Genomic DNA, 18574 nt, shown 5'->3' with positions numbered 1-18574 from the left:
CAGTTCCACTGTGTCTCTAGGCTAGCGTTCAACCCGGTGGTTCTCGCGCCGCTAGTTGCGAGTATATTTAAGCCGCTGTTGCGAGATAGTTAACCAGATGGTTAGTTATCAGCGTCTCTTGTGCTTCACTTTCAAACTCGGGGGACTCCATAGCTAGTAAATCTGACCAGTTGCATAGCTAACTAGTTATACTGTTCAACGATCTATCAACCTTGCAAGTTGCGTCGTCTGTCCGACACTGAAACGCCCTTGTGTCGTCATCAATGCGGCTCGGGCTAGCCTAACTCACCCCCTAGTTACGGAGTACTTATCTAAACGCCCCGAGGGCAGCTAACTAAATAACTACCCCGCCGCTTACGCTGGTGTCGAGCAACCAAGCCCAAAGTCGCGCCTCGCATATAGTTGCACACACTCTCACGCTCGCTACCATGGCTACCGGATCTGTTCTTGTTACAGGGTGAGCATCTCCTCGTTCCAGTGTGCGGGCTGCTGCCAATGACTGACTTCCGCGGTTTGCGCCACCTGAAGAGGGACGGGCTATATCGGCTCCTTCACTGCCCTCGCCCTTCTTGAAGCCGGCTACAAAGTCGTCGTGGTCGATAATCTGTACAATTCTTCGGAGGAGGCACTCAATCGAATCGAGTTAATCTGTGGAAAGCGCCCGGAGTTTGTCAATCTCGATGTCAGAGACGAGGCAGCGTTCGACAAGGTCTTCGATGCGCACCCGGATATTGACAGCGTGATCCATTTTGCAGCTTTGAAGGTAAGTTATGAACTGGTATATGCCGTTGTTGAATAGCGTTGCTGACTTTCTTTTTTGCGCAGGCTGTTGGCGAATCTACTGAACGTCCGTTAGACTACTACGACGTCAACGTTCATGGCTCGATCTGTCTCTTGCGGTCGATGGTACGCCATAATGTATCTAACATCGTCTTTTCGAGTTCAGCAACTGTATATGGAGATGCTACTCGCTTCCCAAACATGATTCCGATTCCAGAAGAATGTCCCTTGGGCCCAACAAACCCATACGGGAACACCAAAGTTGCAATTGAATCAGCCATAACCGACATGGTCAATTCGGAAAGAGCTAGGGCAAAGAGAGCCGGAAAGCCTGAAGATGCCGAGAAATGGAATGGTGCTTTGCTGCGGTACTTCAACCCAGCTGGTGCTCATCCTAGCGGGATCATGGGAGAAGACCCCCAAGGCGTTCCGTATAACTTGCTTCCTTTGCTGGCGCAGGTTGCAAATGGAAAGAGAGAGAAACTCTCTGTTTTCGGCAATGGTATGTGTATCTTGCCCTTTTCGAAAGTTATATACTCTTGATCTATTTCGCGTTGTTCCTAACCAACGGCCAGATTATGCGTCCCACGATGGCACCGCCATCCGCGACTACATTCACATCCTTGACCTTGCAGATGGCCATCTACAGGCCCTTAATTACCTGCGTGCAAATCACCCCGGCGTTAGAGCCTGGAATCTCGGTACCGGTAAGGGAAGCACTGTCCTAGAGATGGTCAAGGCCTTCAGCGCAGCGGTCGGACGAGACCTGCCATATGAGATTGCTCCGCGTCGTGACGGAGATGTCCTCGACCTTACCAGCAACCCGTCACGAGCCAACAAGGAACTTGGATGGGTCGCTAAACGAGATCTTCACCAGGCCTGTGAGGACCTATGGAGATGGACTGACAATAACCCTCAGGGGTACCGACAGAGTCCCCCAGCAGAGCTGCTTGAAAAGGTGAAAGCAACATCAACGTGAGCATAGTAAAACCGAGGCATCTATCCTATGGGATAGTCTATAGATGGTACACTTTGCAGCATTTCATGGAAAAGTAAAAAGAGTAAATAAAGAAAGAAAGAAAGAAAGAAAGAGGAGTTTATTGTATTTATTACCTCTTATGTTTAGATTTCGATTTACCTGGTCATACTACACAAGGAACTGTGGGGTTACGGGTATAGGGCAGTTAGGAAACGGATGGGACAGTCCCCAAGGAATCCTGCACCCTTTATTATGATAAATCAATCGACTCTACCAGAGTTGTATATTCATTTCGTTTCCGCATCTATATTCAGTCATAAAACCACATCATGCCTCAAAACAGAGGCTCATTTCTTCTTTTTTACTTCAGTAGCCTTCTTAGCCTCCTTCGAGGATGATGACGGTTTTTTCTGCTCTTTCTCTTCTTCTTCTCTGGCTTTCTTTTCCATTGCCCTGAGCAAAGCAGTTTCTTTTTCCTTCTGCTCAATCTGCCGCTGGCTGAACTCCCATAGCTCTTTGCCTGCTTTCTCATCCATAATCTCCTTTCGAAGAACAAGACGCTCCTTACATTCCTTTAAAAGTGTCCCGCCCTCGATGCCTACTTTCTTACGGCCAGTCATATCACTATTTTCACCCGCCATCTTCTTCATTTCATCAAGGCTAACAGCGGCCGTGTTCCCAACGCCGCTGAAGTTTGCTTCCATTGCTGCCATAAGGATAGTCTGAGCACCTTGCTCAGACGACTTAAGCACTACCCACCATATCGGCCAAGTTATAAGGTAAAATAAGAGACCCCATAAGGAACCTCCGGTTAGCCACCGACGGGTCCCTGGCGTTCTGCAAAATCCCGGGTCCACAACCAAGACACGAGCGGGCGGAGGCGGGAGAGGGTTGTTTAGTTTATCAGTTCGGGGGGTATAAGTTAAATGCTGCTGAAACGAACGTGCAAAAACCATGAGAGCAAGCTTAGAGGTCGCATACATGCCACTACTGGACACGAAAGATTCAGGGCCCTGGGTGGTCTTTTTCTTTGTTGTTGACAAGTCAGTCGGATGTTGTGCGACTGTCGCCTTTTCCAAAACTTTCAGATCTAGCTTGTTGGCCCCAATATAACTTGAACATGTAGTGAATATAACTCGTACATCTCGGTCGGGAGGCTGTGCTCGCAAAGCGGGGCTTAAAATGCTCAATAAATGGTAATTCGCAAGGTAATTTATTTGCCATTCTTCCTGTAGTCCTTCACTTGTTCCGTGAGATGCCTGGGAAGAGGACGGCTTCTGTGTGTTTGCGCAAAGTACAACCATATCAAGCCGCCGTACCGGGCTATTATCGATCCATTTTGTAGCAAATAACCGAATGGAATAAAGGGAGGAAAGATCAACTTGTTCGGCGTATATGAGCTCGTTGCCGGTCAAAGTACGAAGGTCTTCAATGTAGTCGACAATGAACGGATCAGAAGGCGAGTGTTGGGTAAGTATTATGACTTGGGCGCCTCTGCTTGCCAACTCTCGTACGACTGCTGCACCAATTCCAGACGTCCCGCCCTATTTCTCGCAATAAAGCAAGAGAGGGTCAGCAGAGAGTATCAAGTTAAATGCCATATATCGGTGCGCCCATACCGTAACCATAACCACCTTAGAGTGCATTAAGCGGTCCGACTTGTTGGTAGCTCCTCCAAAATATCGCTTTAAAGCGGTAATTACAGCAAGGCCGGCTGCTGTTTTCAAGGCAGTGTACCCGTAGGGAATTGCTGAAATACCTCGGATAGCACCCTCGGCGAGGATAGGCAAAGGCATAATGGCGGCGGTTTTCTCCCAACCTCAGAATCTGGTACGGATATGAGATCTAAATGGAAAGTTCATTCCTGGTGGTAAGGACGTGGCAATTTGATAATGTTGCGCAATGATAGGTATATTCGTATGTTTTCGTTGCGGCTCGTAGAAAAGTGACATTAATCGTCCGAGGTGTGTTTATCTTAATCAGACCTTTGCTATGTTCGCCACATAGTTTATCAATTCCTCATGAATTTGAGCTCAGGAAAAATAAATACAATCCAGCCAAAATGTTGGAAAGGTGTCGATTTTAAGGTTATTACGTAATATTATACACTCTTTTTAAGCCTCAACATTAAAACAACCTTCAGACACTCCAAACACTGCAAGAAGATACAATGACGCGACCAGCAGATAATGGCTTCCGATGACGAAGAATACACTGTACAGCAGGCCTTTGGTGCCGGTATAAAACGGAAACGCGTTCCGTTTGTTCCATCCAAGGACACAAGTACCCTCTCAACAACATCCGCTCCTGTCACAGTTTCTTCCTCGCCTGCCCCCGGAGCATCCTCTATAGCGGAAAAATACCTATCGATCGTACTCCCGTCGAGCAGTCGGTCGGATACTGACTTACTAAATAATGTTTCCACGGATACAGAAACATGTGAGGTTTGCCGTCTGCCGTTAAAGGGTGCCTCTAAGCGTCTGAAGCAGAATGATGAAAAAGAGCTCCCGGTTTCAACCAGCGAGCCGTCTAACCCTGTGCCACATGAGGCTTCTCTGGCTCACCAAGTGTGTCTTCCACACTCACACCCACCATCTGCCATTGACCGGATGGGGAAAGGCTACAGATACCTCTCCTCATATGGCTGGGACCCTGATTCTCGCACTGGCCTAGGGCCTACAGGTTCGGGTATTCAGATCCCACTTAAGCCTAAAATAAAAAACGACACTGTTGGATTAGGAGTAGGCTCTTGGAAAGATGAAATAGAGAATGTAGGAGGGAAGCGGCACGAACGAAGACTGAAGCAGTTGCGGGAAAGGGAGGAGGCCAATAGGGTAAAAAATACACCCAAGCTAAATGCAAAACAAGCTCGGCTACAGGAAGAAGCGAGAAAGAAGCAAGGGGATCGACTACGGGATGTTTTCTACCGAAGTGAGGACATGGAAAAATATTTAGGAAGTTGATGAGAATCTTGTATATTTTGCGATGCTATAGATTACAAGTCATTGTAGGAGTTGCCACAGCTGATCGCAACCTGCCCTTTCCGAGAAAGATATTATATACCTTGCACTTTGTTTGTAACTTCCAACAAGTTTCTGATATCTAGCTGTGAGTCCAGGAGTTTTGTGGGGCCCAAGTAATCAGAGGCTTAAGTATTATTGATATATGTATATATACTATGATACTACACTCTAACACATATATGCTAGGCAAACAGTCACGCCAATGCCAAAAAGCAGAATTGCTGCAGGTGGTGAATAGATGGTATCGAAAGGAAAGAAACATTATGCCATGAAAGGGAATGAAAATGAAAAGGGCGGGGGTATAGCGACAGCAAAGCTGGAAATGAGAATGCAGAATACCGGCATGGAAAGCTTACTGACTTATTTAAAGAACCCACGTTTCTTCTTTTCCTTGCCTTTTTCCTTTTCCTTTTTAGCGAATTTTCCACTTGAAGATGAGGGAGCTTCAGTTAGCGGGAGCGGGTTTGGAGTAGCACTTGTGGACTCATTTGTTGGTTTTCTCTTGATAACACCTGGTCCGTTGTTGATGTTCATTGACGCCATCCCGTTAAGTGGAGGCGCTGGTGGTTTGGGTTTAGGGGAAGGCTCTCTCTCGAACAGATGGGCGGGAGCCTGTGGTTTAGGCCGGTCACTCGGAAGATCTAGCCGTCTCTTATCAACGCTCAGATCTTTTATTTGCCGCAAATATAAGCCCGGGGTAAGCATGTGTGAGCTCGCTAGAAAAACGTCTTTGTTGTTTTGCTGGGATATTTCATAGCAGCTCCTGGCTTCGGAATATGTTGCACCGCCGGCCATGAATACAATAATTCGCTGGCGGGGGTCACCAGCAACTGGCCGAGTGCGCGCCCAAGTTGGTTTTGCACTTCTCAGGGATGATTGAGCTACCTGATCATGAGGCGAGCCCTCATCCTCTAGATATGGCCGTGTATACGGAAAGATGGAGTTATCCAGTGTGCCCTTAATTTGCTCCTGTAGCATTAGTTTCACGTTCGTTTCAAAGCGTGATATGCTGACTTCCTCTTCCTGAGGCTGTTGCGGCAATTTCTGCGGAAACAAGGGTTGGGGTGGCGGCTTTGGATCCTTAAGTGGCTTTTCAACCCTTGCACCGAGAAGCCCAAGATTATAAATAGCCTCGCCGTCCTGCGGGGGAAGCTGTGAGTGAGCAAGAAGTTTCTTAATATCTCCGGCGAGGAGTCCACCGCGGTAGCAGAGGTATAACAGAATCAACCTGAGTCGCTCGGACGGTCCCACGGCTTCATCGTCAAGAAGGCGAACTAGCTGCTCTGCAATGTTCTTTGGTTTCTTGAAGTCCTCGTCAACTCCAGTGGCAAGGCATTGTTCAACTGTCGCGATATCTGCCATGTTGCGTTCTTGGAAGAGCCGCATTGTTTCTTGGGCCATATTGAGATGAAGTGTATAGGCATTTTTGCCTTCTTGGAAATCTGACAGCCCCGCAAGCATATCTTTAACTGTATTGACAGATGCAGGAACGTCGCTTGTTTGGAAAATGTTAGATAACGGGGGCTAAATGAAGTAGGGGGGAAAAGGGTACTTACCTGTCGGCAAATTGAGGGTTTTGGGCCCTAAACTTTTTGAAGTCCTCAGCGAGCTTTCCAAGGAGATCTTTCATGTGTAAATGTCGACTGTTCACCCAAATTTTATCCCCCTCGGTAATCTCCATGTCCCTTGTTTCTTCAGTCTCCTGACCTTGGTTTAAGACGGTTCGGTATGTTAGTTTATCACCTTCTTTGATAGGAAGAAGGTCATGAGCCATGGCTTGATAGGTAAATTCATGGACTAGAGGCGCGGCGAGATCCATAGATCGATCGGTAATAAATAGCACACCCCTCGGTCTAGGGGTAGGCGCGGGATAATCTCTTCGGTGCTTTGCATACTCGTCTAGTTCATCTTGCACAAACCGAGCTAGATGAGAGCAGAGCACACTTGCTTCATGAGATGCATCCTTGGGCCGGAAGTATCGGATAAGGGGGTATTCGTTTAGTGACACACAGACAGAAACTATCTACAGGGTGTCAGTTGCATGGGCTGTATAAGCTATCTTTAATGGTGGCACTAAGATACCTTTTGCGCCAATTCGGTGAGGTGCTCCCTCACAAGGTTGTTGCATCCAGGGTGGAATAGTGTAGGAAAACTCCACGGGTCACGGAAGATAGCCAGGCGGGATTCTCGAGGGAAAAAATTGATATTCATTACATGCATATTGGCAATGAGCTCCCTTGCAGCACTGAAACCGTTGATTCTGCTCCTCATCAAAGGATCAAGATCTAAAATAGATATCGTATAAGCAGTCGATCAAATGTCAGGGAGGTGGATTTTCATCTCCATACTTGATGTCCAAACTAAAAAATATTTCCGGTAACGGCGTCGTTCTAAGTCTGCCATGACGCAGTCAACAATGTGAGGAAGTGCGGACAATATATAGAGGGCATCTGTCTCTTTGTTCATCGGCCGTCGATGCTCGATCTGTTCGATATCTTGTAAAGTGTGAGTAAGTTTATGTAGATGTAGATTAGGCCCACAGGAATGCACTTACTGGTCACATTCTCGTTCAAGATATCGTCTTCCTTAACGGCGTTATCGATCAATCTTTTGCTGCCTTCGTCTACCACAAGCACTTTCCACTATACAGCGTTGAACTTAGCCCCACGTCACGCTAGCTAGATCTCGAGGGACGCTTACTTCTCTGCCTCCGGCATGGCGAACTGTGTCCAGGATAGCTAGAGGGCAAGACTTAGTATTCCTTCCACCGAACGCGTTTAAGCAAAAGGAGGCACAGAGGACCAGTACTACCCACCCTGGCGCTGGACCTCAATCAAGGAGGCGTCCATATTGTTAGCCGCAGAGCATGTGTCAAAGTAGATCACTTGTATGTGCACCTAGGCAGCCCTCTTCAGTAGAGGACACCAGGCCCAAATATATTTCGCTGGGTTGCTCGCCTCAGAGCTATCGACAGTCACCGGTCGTGGGTGTGACTTCTAGAAACCAACTTGTCTTGTTATTATTTTCTCCTTGAGACACTCACCTTCACTTCCGAACAGTTAATATCCCACTCTTTTTCGCCGATCTTGCTCGCTTTTTGGAATAAGCGCGTTTCATGGACCCGCTTGCTTAGTCATCATAGTTATGAGGGATATTTAGCCGCGTCACATGAATACCTTAATCATACCCAAACTTTGATGCTTTTTCGGTCGTTGGTGACCAAAAAAAACGACTTCAAGAAAGTTCTTGATGATGACGCTGGATACTGCATTCGATGCCAGTTTTATTCTTGCCAATTCCTAATTCCGCTTGAGGACTGCCCAATAGAACCATTGCGGGGATGCAACCATGGCAGCGCCCGGCTCAAGGTCTTTGCCTTCGTTGCGCTCTGCGCGCGCCAACCACTTTAACAGGCCGGAGCTTCAGCGGATCCGCACACCAGAACAGGGCTAGGATAACGGCGTTGAATAGGCCACTGGATCAGCTTAACTTTGACTGGGCAGGCGGTAGGAAGGGTAAAAATGACCAAAAAAAGGGCAAAGACCTCAAGGTAAGCATTTCTTATACCAGCCTCTATTAGTTTAGAATACATAATCAAACTAACCATTGTATGCCCTGGATGATAGCCCTGGAAGACCCAAGGCACAGGTACCAAGATAAGAAAAGTCACTCATGTTACCTTTGATGAACGGTTCCAATCCGCATTACTGGAGTCTTCGGATGTCGTCAGGAAAGAGCTCGAACAAACAAAGACAGAACTCGCCCTCTGGGATAATTTTTTTACCTCTATCGTGCAGGCTTGCAAGAGCTCTCTGATTGATGACGGTGATGAAGCCCATTTTGGGCAGAGATTCACATTGCGGCGGACATTCGGGAAGATGGGACGTGAAGGAATTGTGGACTATTTGAGAAGGCAATACCGGAACCATAAGCTCGACACAGCGTTCTCTTCCACTGCCACTAAGACCGACTCGCTGGCGGACTTCAGGTACCCAGCCGAATGGTACCCCGTTGCCCGAAGTATGCAGAGGAAGATACATCTACATGTTGGGCCCACCAATTCAGGGAAAACATACCATGCTTTGCAACGACTGGAGAAAGCAAAAAGTGGCTTCTACGGTGGTCCGTTACGTCTATTAGCGCATGAGATTTACAGTCGCCTTAACAAGAAGGGCATATCATGTGCTCTTATCACGGGCGATGAAGTCAGGGTGCCAGAAAGTGGCCCCGTTAAGGTTTACAGCAACACAGTTGAGATGGTACCAATCGGCCAAGAGGTAGAAGTCGGGGTAATTGATGAAATCCAGATGATAGCTGACCCACATCGAGGATGGGCCTGGACAAGAGCTGTCCTAGGATGTCAGGCCCAGGAACTACACCTTTGCGGCGAAGAGAGAGCTGTTCCGCTTATTCGACGCCTTGTCTCACTGATGGGTGATACCCTTGAGATTCATAATTATAAACGCCTAAATCCTCTGAAGACAATGGCATCAAGTTTAAAGGGTGATATCAGACGTCTAGAAAAGGGAGACTGCATCGTCGCTTTCTCTAGGGTTGGGATTCATTCCTTGAAACAGGAAATTGAAAAGACAACAGGGCGTAGAGCGGCAATCGTTTACGGAAGCTTGCCAGCAGAGATTCGTGCTCAGCAAGCTGACCTATTTAATGACCCAAATAATGACTACGACTTCCTTGTCGCGAGTGATGCTATTGGCATGGGTTTGAACCTGTAAGTCAAGCTTATCAAGTTATGTGAGGCTAGGGATCGTACTAATTGTTATCATAGGAGCTGCAAACGAATTATTTTTGAGTCAGTGATAAAAAGGCTACCTACTGGCATCCAGCGACTCTCCATATCTGAGGTCAAACAGATAGGCGGGCGAGCAGGACGATACCGCAGTGCAGCTCAATCATCGAACTCCACAAATGTTAATGAGAAGGAAAACGTTGGCCTTGTCACTTGCCTTGATGAGGCAGATCTTCCTTATATTCGAGCAGCCATGATGGCCGAGGCCGAACCTTTGGATGCAGCTGGAATTCTTCCATTAGATTCTGTGATTGACAGCTACTCCAACATGTTCCCCCCGGATACCCCATTCGGCTATATTTACCAGCGCCTAGAGCGTGTATCACGTACTGATTCGCCGTTTTTCATGTGCAAAATCCAAGACACCGAGGCGACCTTTGGTCTCCTTGATAACATCCAAGGACTAAATGTCATCGATAAAATGGTTTTTATGAGCGCTCCATTACGTGCTACTGACCCAGTGATGGCACGAGTTATCAAAGCATTTGCAGAATGTGTGGGCCAGCAGAAGAGTGGAAGGTTACTTGATATCCCGGAATTGGATCTTGAGATTCTGGATAAACCTGTCTCAGGTGATGACAAGGAATACTTGCGGTCACTAGAGGCCCTCCATCGCTCTCTCATTCTCTATCTCTGGCTTGGCTACAGATTTGGTGGCGTGTTCACGGATCGGACGCTAGCTACGCATGCTAAAGAGATGGCAGAAGTGAAAATGGATCGTACCCTCACCGAATTCTCAGCGAATTCGAAACTTCGGAAACAAGCACTTCGGAAAAAACGAATCAAGGGGGCTAAGGACAAATTCCTCGCTAATACAGAACCAACAGGTGTCACCGACACGATTTCCGATATTCCCGAACTTGAAGATACTCTTTCCGATGAGGACAATCTGGAAGCTGAATATGCTGACTCTGTTCTGAAAGGTAATCGTGTAAGGGTACCTGTACCTTCCGCACAGCATGCTTCGGTCGCTATACCATAACATTAGCATTCTTATACCCCTAAGATTCACCGTGTGTCCTCTAGAAATTTGATATCCTACGTAGGATCTGTCTCTCCCTGCTCTTGACATATGACATCATACCCACAAGCTCTGGCAGCTTAAATAATTCCCGTATTCCGAATCTGATCTCATACCCATTTCCATCCCAGCATGACTATATTTCCACCCCTTTAAATTTAGAATCTCTGACTATAACAGTAGCTCTAGAGTTGTATTTTTATAATTTGTATTTCTACTACATAAAAAAATGTATTATAAGATAGCTAGGCTAATACCATTCCTACCCAATTTCTTCTCGAGTTCGGCTTTGAATACAAGGTTCCTTTGGATGTGCCGCGGCTCGTAACTTTAAGTTTTTTAGCGCGCGTCTAGACTCACGTAAACGCATAAGGGAAATCTATTATCCGGATAGCTTCTGACTGGCCCTCTGTTTTACCGCGAAAGCGCAAAATCTGGAGCTTTGATAGATTCAAGATAACGAGAACCCACGGCTTTTCGTTAACATCGCCAGCATGGATGACCTTGAGTCGCTTGAACTCTTGTCCCTCGTCTCGAGAGTGACAACTGAACTCCAAAATCACTTAGGAGTCAACGAGAAGACCCTCGCAGAGTTTGTGATTGACCAGCATCTAAAATGCAAGTCTCTCGACGAATTCAAGAGCTCCCTGAAGGCTGTTGGAGCAGACTTTCCTCAGAGTTTGGTGGAAAGTGTGGATCGCCTAGTGCTAACAATGCATCCTAAGTATAAGTCAAAGCGAGCCAAACCAGACGAACAGGAAAATCAACATAATGGACGAGATGAGGGAGCGGACGACATTGAGAAGAAAGCAAGAGTTTTCAAGGGGCTTGCAGTCCCAGACAATAAAGCACCCAACTGGACTGAAGAGGAGCTTGAGCCAGAGGATGACACGAATACAGGGGCTATGGATGACACGTTTGCAATGCTGGAAGGGCTGGCCGGAAAGGCAAAGGCGGAAAAAAATGGATATTCAAGCAGTCGAAAACGAAGCAGAAGCCCCGAAATTGACGATTACGATAGTGGCCGGCCTCGTCGTGGGAGATACAAGTCCAGGTCCAGGTCCAGGTCCCGATCCCGATCGCCTAGCAGAGATCGGCATGGAAGCAAATACTCCCACAGAAGTCGCAAATATCCTGATGAGCACAAGGAACGAGGGCGCTCCGGGCGCGCTTATAATGATGATGATGAATTCAGGAGACCACCTACACTAGAGGTGGACGACCGGCCGATTCTATTCAAAATCTATGATGGGAAGGTGACCGGTATCAAAGATTTCGGTGTTTTTGTGAACCTGCAGGGGGTTAGGGGCCGGGTTGATGGCCTGGTTCATGTGTCTGCGATGCAAGAGGGTGCAAGGGTAAATCACCCATCCGACCTTGTATCTCGTGGACAGCAAGTCAAGGTCAAGGTTGTTTCTATACAGGATTCAAGAATTGGCCTGTCGATGAAAGAAGTTGATCAAGTTTCTGGCCATGATTTGGCTCCCCAGAGACGAATTGCATCAGGAGCAAATATGGAAAGGCTAGACGGAACCGGCGCAGATGATCGATATGGAAATCTGGGGTCTAGCGTCCCCGTTATAGAACGTGATTCGGGCGCTAAAAGAAGCAAGAAGAGGCTAAATTCTCCAGAGAGATGGGAAATTAAACAACTTATTGCGTCTGGTGCTGTGTCTGCTGCAGACTACCCAGATTTGGATGAGGAGTATCACGCTACGTTAAGGGGAGAGGGGGATTTTGAAGAGGAGGAGGATATTGATATTGAGGTACGCGAGGAGGAGCCTCCGTTTTTGGCCGGCCAAACCAAACAGTCATTGGAACTTTCTCCGATTCGTGTTGTTCGAGCACCGGATGGCTCACTTAACCGTGCTGCTATGGCTGGAGCAAATCTTGCGAAAGAAAGGAGAGAGATCAGACAACAAGAAGCCCAAGACAAGGCAGCGGAAAAGGCAGCTCAAGTTGATCTCAATGCGCAATGGCAAGATCCAATGGTAGCCCCGGAGCAGAGAAAATTCGCATCCGAGTTGCGCACCGCCACCACTGAAAAGTCATCAGAACCAGTTCCGGAGTGGAAACGAGCAGCGCAGAATAAAGATGTGTCATACGGAAAAAGGACAAACCTTTCAATGAAAGAACAACGTGAAAGTCTTCCGGTGTTCAAATTCCGCAAGCAACTGCTAGAAGCTGTACGGGAAAATCAACTACTTATTGTCGTGGGTGACACTGGGTCCGGAAAAACAACGCAAGTCACCCAATACCTAGCAGAAGGAGGATTTGCAAACAATGGCATGATTGGATGCACGCAGCCTCGACGAGTGGCCGCAGTGTCTGTTGCCAAGCGGGTCTCTGAAGAAATTGGCTGCCAGCTGGGCCAGGAAGTTGGCTATACCATTCGTTTTGAAGATTGCTCTAGCCCTAATACCAAGATCAAGTATATGACCGATGGTATCCTTCAAAGAGAGATTCTTTTAGACCCAGATTTAAAGAAATACTCTGCTATAATGCTCGACGAAGCCCATGAGAGAACTATTGCCACCGATATACTTTTTGGATTGCTTAAGAAAACCATTAAGAGAAGGCCTGACCTTAAGCTTATTGTAACATCAGCCACTCTTGATGCAGACAAATTCTCGGAATACTTTAACGGCTGCCCTATCTTTTCCATACCAGGAAGGACATATCCCGTGGAGATCATGTACTCGAAGGAGCCCGAATCAGATTATTTAGATGCAGCCTTGGTTACCGTGATGCAAATTCACCTCACGGAACCGCCAGGAGATATCCTTTTATTTTTAACTGGTAAAGAAGAGATCGACACTAGCGCAGAGATCTTATATGAAAGAATGAAAGCGCTGGGCCCAAATGTACCCGAGCTTGTTATTCTTCCTGTTTATTCCGCTCTTCCAAGCGAAATGCAGAGCAAGATTTTCGAGCCAGCTCCTCCGGGAGGGAGAAAGGTCGTTATTGCAACAAACATTGCTGAAACGTCGATTACAATTGATCAAATATACTATGTCATCGACCCTGGATTCGTTAAACAGAATGCTTATGATCCAAAGCTGGGTATGGACTCGTTGGTGATCACACCAATTTCACAAGCTCAAGCTAAGCAACGAGCTGGTCGTGCCGGAAGAACAGGACCTGGAAAATGCTTTCGGCTATACACAGAAGCTGCATATCAATCTGAGATGCTACCGACATCAATTCCGGACATCCAGCGTCAAAATCTTACCCAGACAATTCTTATGCTCAAGGCAATGGGCATTAATGATCTCTTACATTTCGACTTCATGGACCCTCCCCCAACCAACACCATGCTTACAGCTCTTGAGGAATTATATGCCCTTTCTGCCCTTGACGATGAAGGACTTTTGACTCGTCTCGGTCGCAAGATGGCTGATTTCCCCATGGATCCCGGACTCGCTAAGGTTCTGATTGCATCCGTGGATATGGGTTGCTCTGACGAAGTCTTGACCATTGTTGCTATGCTTTCCGTAGCTCAAGGAATCTTTTATAGACCTAAGGAAAAACAACAGCAGGCTGACCAAAAGAAAGCTAAGTTCCATGACCCCCATGGCGACCACCTTACCTTGCTCAACGTGTATAATGCATGGAAACAGTCACGGTTCAGCACTCCTTGGTGTTTTGAAAATTTTATTCAAGCGCGGCAAATCCGTCGAGCCCAGGATGTACGCCAACAACTAGTTACCATTATGGATCGATATCGCCATAAGATCGTATCTTGTGGTAGGGATACCACGAGAGTTCGCCAGGCTTTCTGTTCAGGCTTTTTCAGGAACGCTGCCAGAAAAGATCCACAGGAAGGGTATAAGACTTTAATTGAAGGCACTCCTGTGTACATGCACCCTAGCTCAGCACTCTTTGGGAAAGCCGCTGAGCATGTCATTTTTGATACTCTTGTCCTTACAACAAAAGAGTACATGCAGTGTGCTACTACAATAGAGCCAAAGGTATGCAATTGTCCCTATCCTATGTAATCCTCTTTTAAAAATTTTATAATACTAATTCTTTTTCAGTGGCTCGTTGAGGCAGCACCAACATTCTATAAACAAGCAAGTACCAATAAACTATCAAAAAGGAAAAGAGCTGAGCGCATTCAGCCACTACATAACAAATTTGCTGGCGAAGACGATTGGCGACTATCAGCTCAAAGACGACAGGGTCGTGGCGGTGGTGGTGGAACATGGGGATGATTCCTATATGGACTCGTATTCAAACACTTTTCTCCCCAAACTACACTGGTTATTCTCGCACGGTTTAATTTTCAGGTTTTTATAGCAAAGTTGTAGCGTTTGTTCCCTATTTTCTATATTTCTTTCCCTTGAGGAAAATGTACCAATACGATGTTGAAAACTAGATAGAGATGATCAGGTGCATTGTCAAGGCCGAATACATGACGTGACGTTGTATAGCAATGGTATCGCCTTAACCACGGTTACACAGATATCTGCTTTTGCTATTACAGGTTAACGAGTTAGAGCTTTGTTTCTTGCCATGCTGTATTTATTCCCAATGAATACCCAAAGGGCATAGCGAAAGGAAACTAAGGCATCTGGCATAAAATATACGTCATTTTAGTATTTAAATGTTGGTTAGCTGGGTTTTGCTCCGTATCCACAGTCAAGGAGGCATACGAGAATTAACAGTAAAGCAAATTGTGCATCAGAGGCGTTTGCGATTGATGTTGTGACATTGATATCTATATCAATGAGCGGCGCCTGCGAGGCAAGCGAGTCCAATAAGCACATAACAAGGTAATAGGCATCAAGGTAGCAGTGAAATCATGATACCTACAAGTTAAGATAAGTAGAAGAGAAGAATTGGTTGAAACAAAATGGTTGAACAAAGGAAATAGTAACAATGAAGTAAAATGACGGTACATATAAAAGGTTGGAAGAAGAAGCAAAAGAAGAAGTAGAGCAGTCAGATCATCGGACATTCAGAGGCATACAGCAAGAGTAAGAGTTCATGACATGACCTATGCGAGATTGCAGACCGGCCCCGACCCGTGTATCACAAAGGAGAAGCAAAGAACGTTGAAAGAAGAGAAAGACAGACAGAAGGCAAAATTGGCCAAGCAGGCACGCACATTAAAACATCGATAGCTATACAGCTAGATGAATATGAGTATATCCAACTAAAGAAGGGAGGTAGAAGAAGAGAAAGTTCAAGCAGGTCGGAGTCCCTTATGATAGGCTGGAAAAATCCAGAGTATTTGAGTTGAAAGAAAGGGTTGTGCTTCTACTCCACGAGGGAGGCTCAGCGATATGGCGGCCCCATCATACCGGAACCATTTCGGTTTCCCATGCCCCCATCTCCTGGCCCTCCGCCATGTCCTGTGAACATTTCAAGTAGCTGGCGAGACGATGGCTGATGGCCACCCACACCTGGCTGTGGCCCTGCGCCAAAGTGGGCAGGGTGACCATGAGAGAGGCCTACCATACCCTCGGGGTTATGGGGCATAGGTGGGAAGGCTGAAGGAGGAGGATGGTTCATAGCCATATATCCTGGAGGCGGGACAATCCCGGGTGGAGGACCAAAATTCGAGGGGCCACCGGCCGCAGGACCTCGCTGGAAGGTCTGTCTGTCGTTAAGGGGAGGCATTCCGCCCGGCATCGGCATCTGCTGAACAGGTGGGAAGCTCTGGTTAATATTACGATTAGGGGGCGGGTTAGGCATTCCTGGACGTCCGATATATTGGGCAGCCCCTTGCTGCATTTGCTGGGGATTTGGCCATCCACCTGGGGAGGTAACCTGTTCGAGGCCTGGTGGGCGTTGGATCATGGACGGCTGAGAGGCAGATTGAGTAGTGCGAAGGCCAGGAGGGTTAGCGGGAGTATGGCTTCCACTTGAAGGGCCTTGGTATTGCATCTCATCAAAATAACCAGGAGGGCCTCCAGTGGCCCGCCGGCGAAGTTGACTTCGAGGATCATTCGGATCTGGACGTTGCATATTTGCAATTGCAGGGTCGTCAAAGAATAACGGGCTTTTCTGTTTTGGTATCTCATGATTCCTAGGCTGCATCTCAGGCATATTTTGCGCACCAGGGCTCTGTAGTGGTGTGTGGGCAGGCATCTGGCCTTGGTGAGACTGGCCGATTTTGGCTTGCTGCATTAGACGCAGCAGAAGATTGGAATCATATGGTGACGGCTGAAATTCCTTGGGGGCCTTTTGTGCAATAAGTTGCTCAAGCCCATGGGCTGTCTGTTCGCGGGGAGGCTCCGAATAACCCATATAAGGCTGTCGATTGATAACATCACGATGTGGCGAAGCTGTAGGAGCAGGTGCATGGCTGAACTCTTGCTGGATTTGCTGCGGTGGTGTTGGCTTTGGTCGCATCATTTCTTCGGCCTGAGGAGTTGAGTTTCTAGACTTATTACCACCAAGAAGCTGTAAGATTCGCTGAAAGCCTTCTTGATCGGCATCTGTCGACACCGGCCGTGGTTGAGAAGCTGTAGCTTCTGCTTCTTTAGAAGTTGCTTCAGTGGGAGAGTTGAAAAAGCCGGCAAACCTGGAGGACTTTGCTGGCTTTGCAGCTTGAGGCTCCTTTGCGGCGGATCCAACAGCAACACTGCCATGTCCTGGATCCTGGGTAGGCTTGGGGCCTCCCCAAGCTCCAAAAAAGTCATCAAATCCAGCATCAGTCTTGTATGCTGGTTCAAGACTTGAAAACATCTCTCCCTCCGTTCGCTTTACTTCAGCCGGCTTGGCCTCAACGCTACTTGTGACCTCTGGAGCCTTCTTCTTCGTTTCATCCGATGGTGGAGCACCACCAGATTTCATCCTCTCTTTCCACCTCTGGAAGTCTTCCTGGGTATGGGCTTCTTTGTGGTCAGATTTATTTGATGAATCCATCCATTCAGGGTCCTGCTCATGCTTTGTAGACCGGTTCCAGTCCCTGTCCCTGTCTCTGTCTCTGTCCCTATCCCTATCCTGGCCTTGTACACCACGACGCCACTCCCGATTCCGTATAGGAGTTTTCTCGTCTTCTTGTTCAACATTCTCCTGAGAATCGCCATCACGAAACCACGAAGGATGATCGTGACGGCTTTTACCCTGGGCATCCCTCCGATTAGGGTATTTGCTTTGCTCACCACGATGGCCCCGTTCATTAGCTTCTTGCTGATCACGGTGTTCTCTAAAATCTCTGCTATCCCATCTGTCTCCCTCTCGTTTCACTCTCCTGTCACTAGTTTCTTCCTGGCCGAAGGTACGTCTGGGTCGCGTTCCCCAATCATCTTTATCATCACGTCCACTTCTTCGACCGTTTGTGGCATGAGATTTGGAGTCTCTTTTGTCAAGATCTCTGTCTCTATCACTTGAGTCTTTATCTTTTAGGAATTTGTCACGGTGTGGGAAACGGTCGGATTTGGTGACATCACCGTCGGGGGATTTCAAGCTATTATACCTATCAGGGTCACTAAATTTACCAAATCCTCTCGTGGCTGAAGAAAATGAGGTTTTAGGAGGCCCTAATATGATATCTTCTAAAATATAGTGTTAATATCAGTTTAAGGCGGGGGGTTCGGTTCAGTGAGGGCATAACATACCCGAATTCGAGGAACGAGATATATGGCGTGGCTCAAAGAAACTTGATCTACGTGCTGAAGCAGTAGACTCAGTCTGGTTCGTTTGTTCCTTAGAGGTAGTGTGTTTCTTCTGTGTAGATGCATCTACAAGCGGTCTATGTGGGTTGGCAAATAGCCGTTAGCATTTGCTCATCAAGAGTACACGAGAAGGCGTATAGAAAATAGCAAAAACGTACCCCATCCATTCTTCTATCGGAGGTAGGCCATCTGGTTTTACCACTAGAGGCGACTCCCGCAGGTGTAAAAGCTCCTCCTGTGAATATCTGCGTGCCATGGGAGATTATATCGGCTAACCAAGCCGCATGGCCCAACGCTCGGTGGAAATTTAGAAAAATCTCGAGCGCGTAACAGGCT

The 18574-nt window shown here is 47.3% G+C and overlaps 7 protein-coding genes across 7 annotated transcripts; 4 read left to right on the top strand and 3 right to left on the bottom strand.

Moving 5' to 3' along the window:
* Positions 1 to 428: 428 nt before the first annotated feature.
* MGYG_03176 (GAL10) lies at positions 429 to 1759 on the top strand (the record flags this gene model as incomplete). The annotated part of the gene is made up of 4 exons (XM_003175605.1): positions 429 to 457; positions 529 to 763; positions 826 to 1282; positions 1356 to 1759. The coding sequence occupies 4 exons, from the start codon at positions 429 to 431 to the stop codon at positions 1757 to 1759; spliced, it is 1125 nt and encodes a 374-aa protein (XP_003175653.1).
* Positions 1760 to 2106: 347 nt separating this feature from the next.
* MGYG_03175 (oxidoreductase) lies at positions 2107 to 3555 on the bottom strand (the record flags this gene model as incomplete). Its single annotated transcript, XM_003175604.1, has 2 exons — positions 2107 to 3303; positions 3379 to 3555. The coding sequence occupies 2 exons, from the start codon at positions 3553 to 3555 to the stop codon at positions 2107 to 2109; spliced, it is 1374 nt and encodes a 457-aa protein (XP_003175652.1).
* Positions 3556 to 3948: 393 nt separating this feature from the next.
* MGYG_03174 (hypothetical protein) lies at positions 3949 to 4722 on the top strand (the record flags this gene model as incomplete). The annotated part of the gene is made up of 1 exon (XM_003175603.1): positions 3949 to 4722. One exon carries the CDS (start codon positions 3949 to 3951, stop codon positions 4720 to 4722), a length of 774 nt encoding a protein of 257 aa, XP_003175651.1.
* Positions 4723 to 5142: 420 nt separating this feature from the next.
* Positions 5143 to 7631, bottom strand: MGYG_03173 (ROP; the record flags this gene model as incomplete). Its single annotated transcript, XM_003175602.1, has 7 exons — positions 5143 to 6277; positions 6339 to 6805; positions 6865 to 7067; positions 7131 to 7277; positions 7337 to 7424; positions 7483 to 7520; positions 7598 to 7631. 7 exons carry the CDS (start codon positions 7629 to 7631, stop codon positions 5143 to 5145), a joined length of 2112 nt encoding a protein of 703 aa, XP_003175650.1.
* A 491-nt stretch (positions 7632 to 8122) lies between these two features.
* On the top strand, positions 8123 to 10571 carry MGYG_03172 (ATP-dependent RNA helicase suv3; the record flags this gene model as incomplete). The annotated part of the gene is made up of 3 exons (XM_003175601.1): positions 8123 to 8332; positions 8409 to 9511; positions 9569 to 10571. 3 exons carry the CDS (start codon positions 8123 to 8125, stop codon positions 10569 to 10571), a joined length of 2316 nt encoding a protein of 771 aa, XP_003175649.1.
* A 533-nt stretch (positions 10572 to 11104) lies between these two features.
* MGYG_03171 (pre-mRNA-splicing factor ATP-dependent RNA helicase prp22) lies at positions 11105 to 14824 on the top strand (the record flags this gene model as incomplete). The annotated part of the gene is made up of 2 exons (XM_003175600.1): positions 11105 to 14581; positions 14648 to 14824. The coding sequence occupies 2 exons, from the start codon at positions 11105 to 11107 to the stop codon at positions 14822 to 14824; spliced, it is 3654 nt and encodes a 1217-aa protein (XP_003175648.1).
* Positions 14825 to 15890: 1066 nt separating this feature from the next.
* Positions 15891 to 18494, bottom strand: MGYG_03170 (hypothetical protein; the record flags this gene model as incomplete). The annotated part of the gene is made up of 3 exons (XM_003175599.1): positions 15891 to 18118; positions 18182 to 18315; positions 18397 to 18494. 3 exons carry the CDS (start codon positions 18492 to 18494, stop codon positions 15891 to 15893), a joined length of 2460 nt encoding a protein of 819 aa, XP_003175647.1.
* Positions 18495 to 18574: the final 80 nt, after the last annotated feature.

This window comes from Nannizzia gypsea, genomic scaffold (assembly GCF_000150975.2).
Source record: "Nannizzia gypsea CBS 118893 supercont1.2 genomic scaffold, whole genome shotgun sequence".
Taxonomy (NCBI): Eukaryota; Fungi; Ascomycota; class Eurotiomycetes; order Onygenales; family Arthrodermataceae; genus Nannizzia; species Nannizzia gypsea.
Note: the sequence above shows the minus strand (reverse complement) of the source record. Positions and strands in the feature narration are given on the sequence as shown.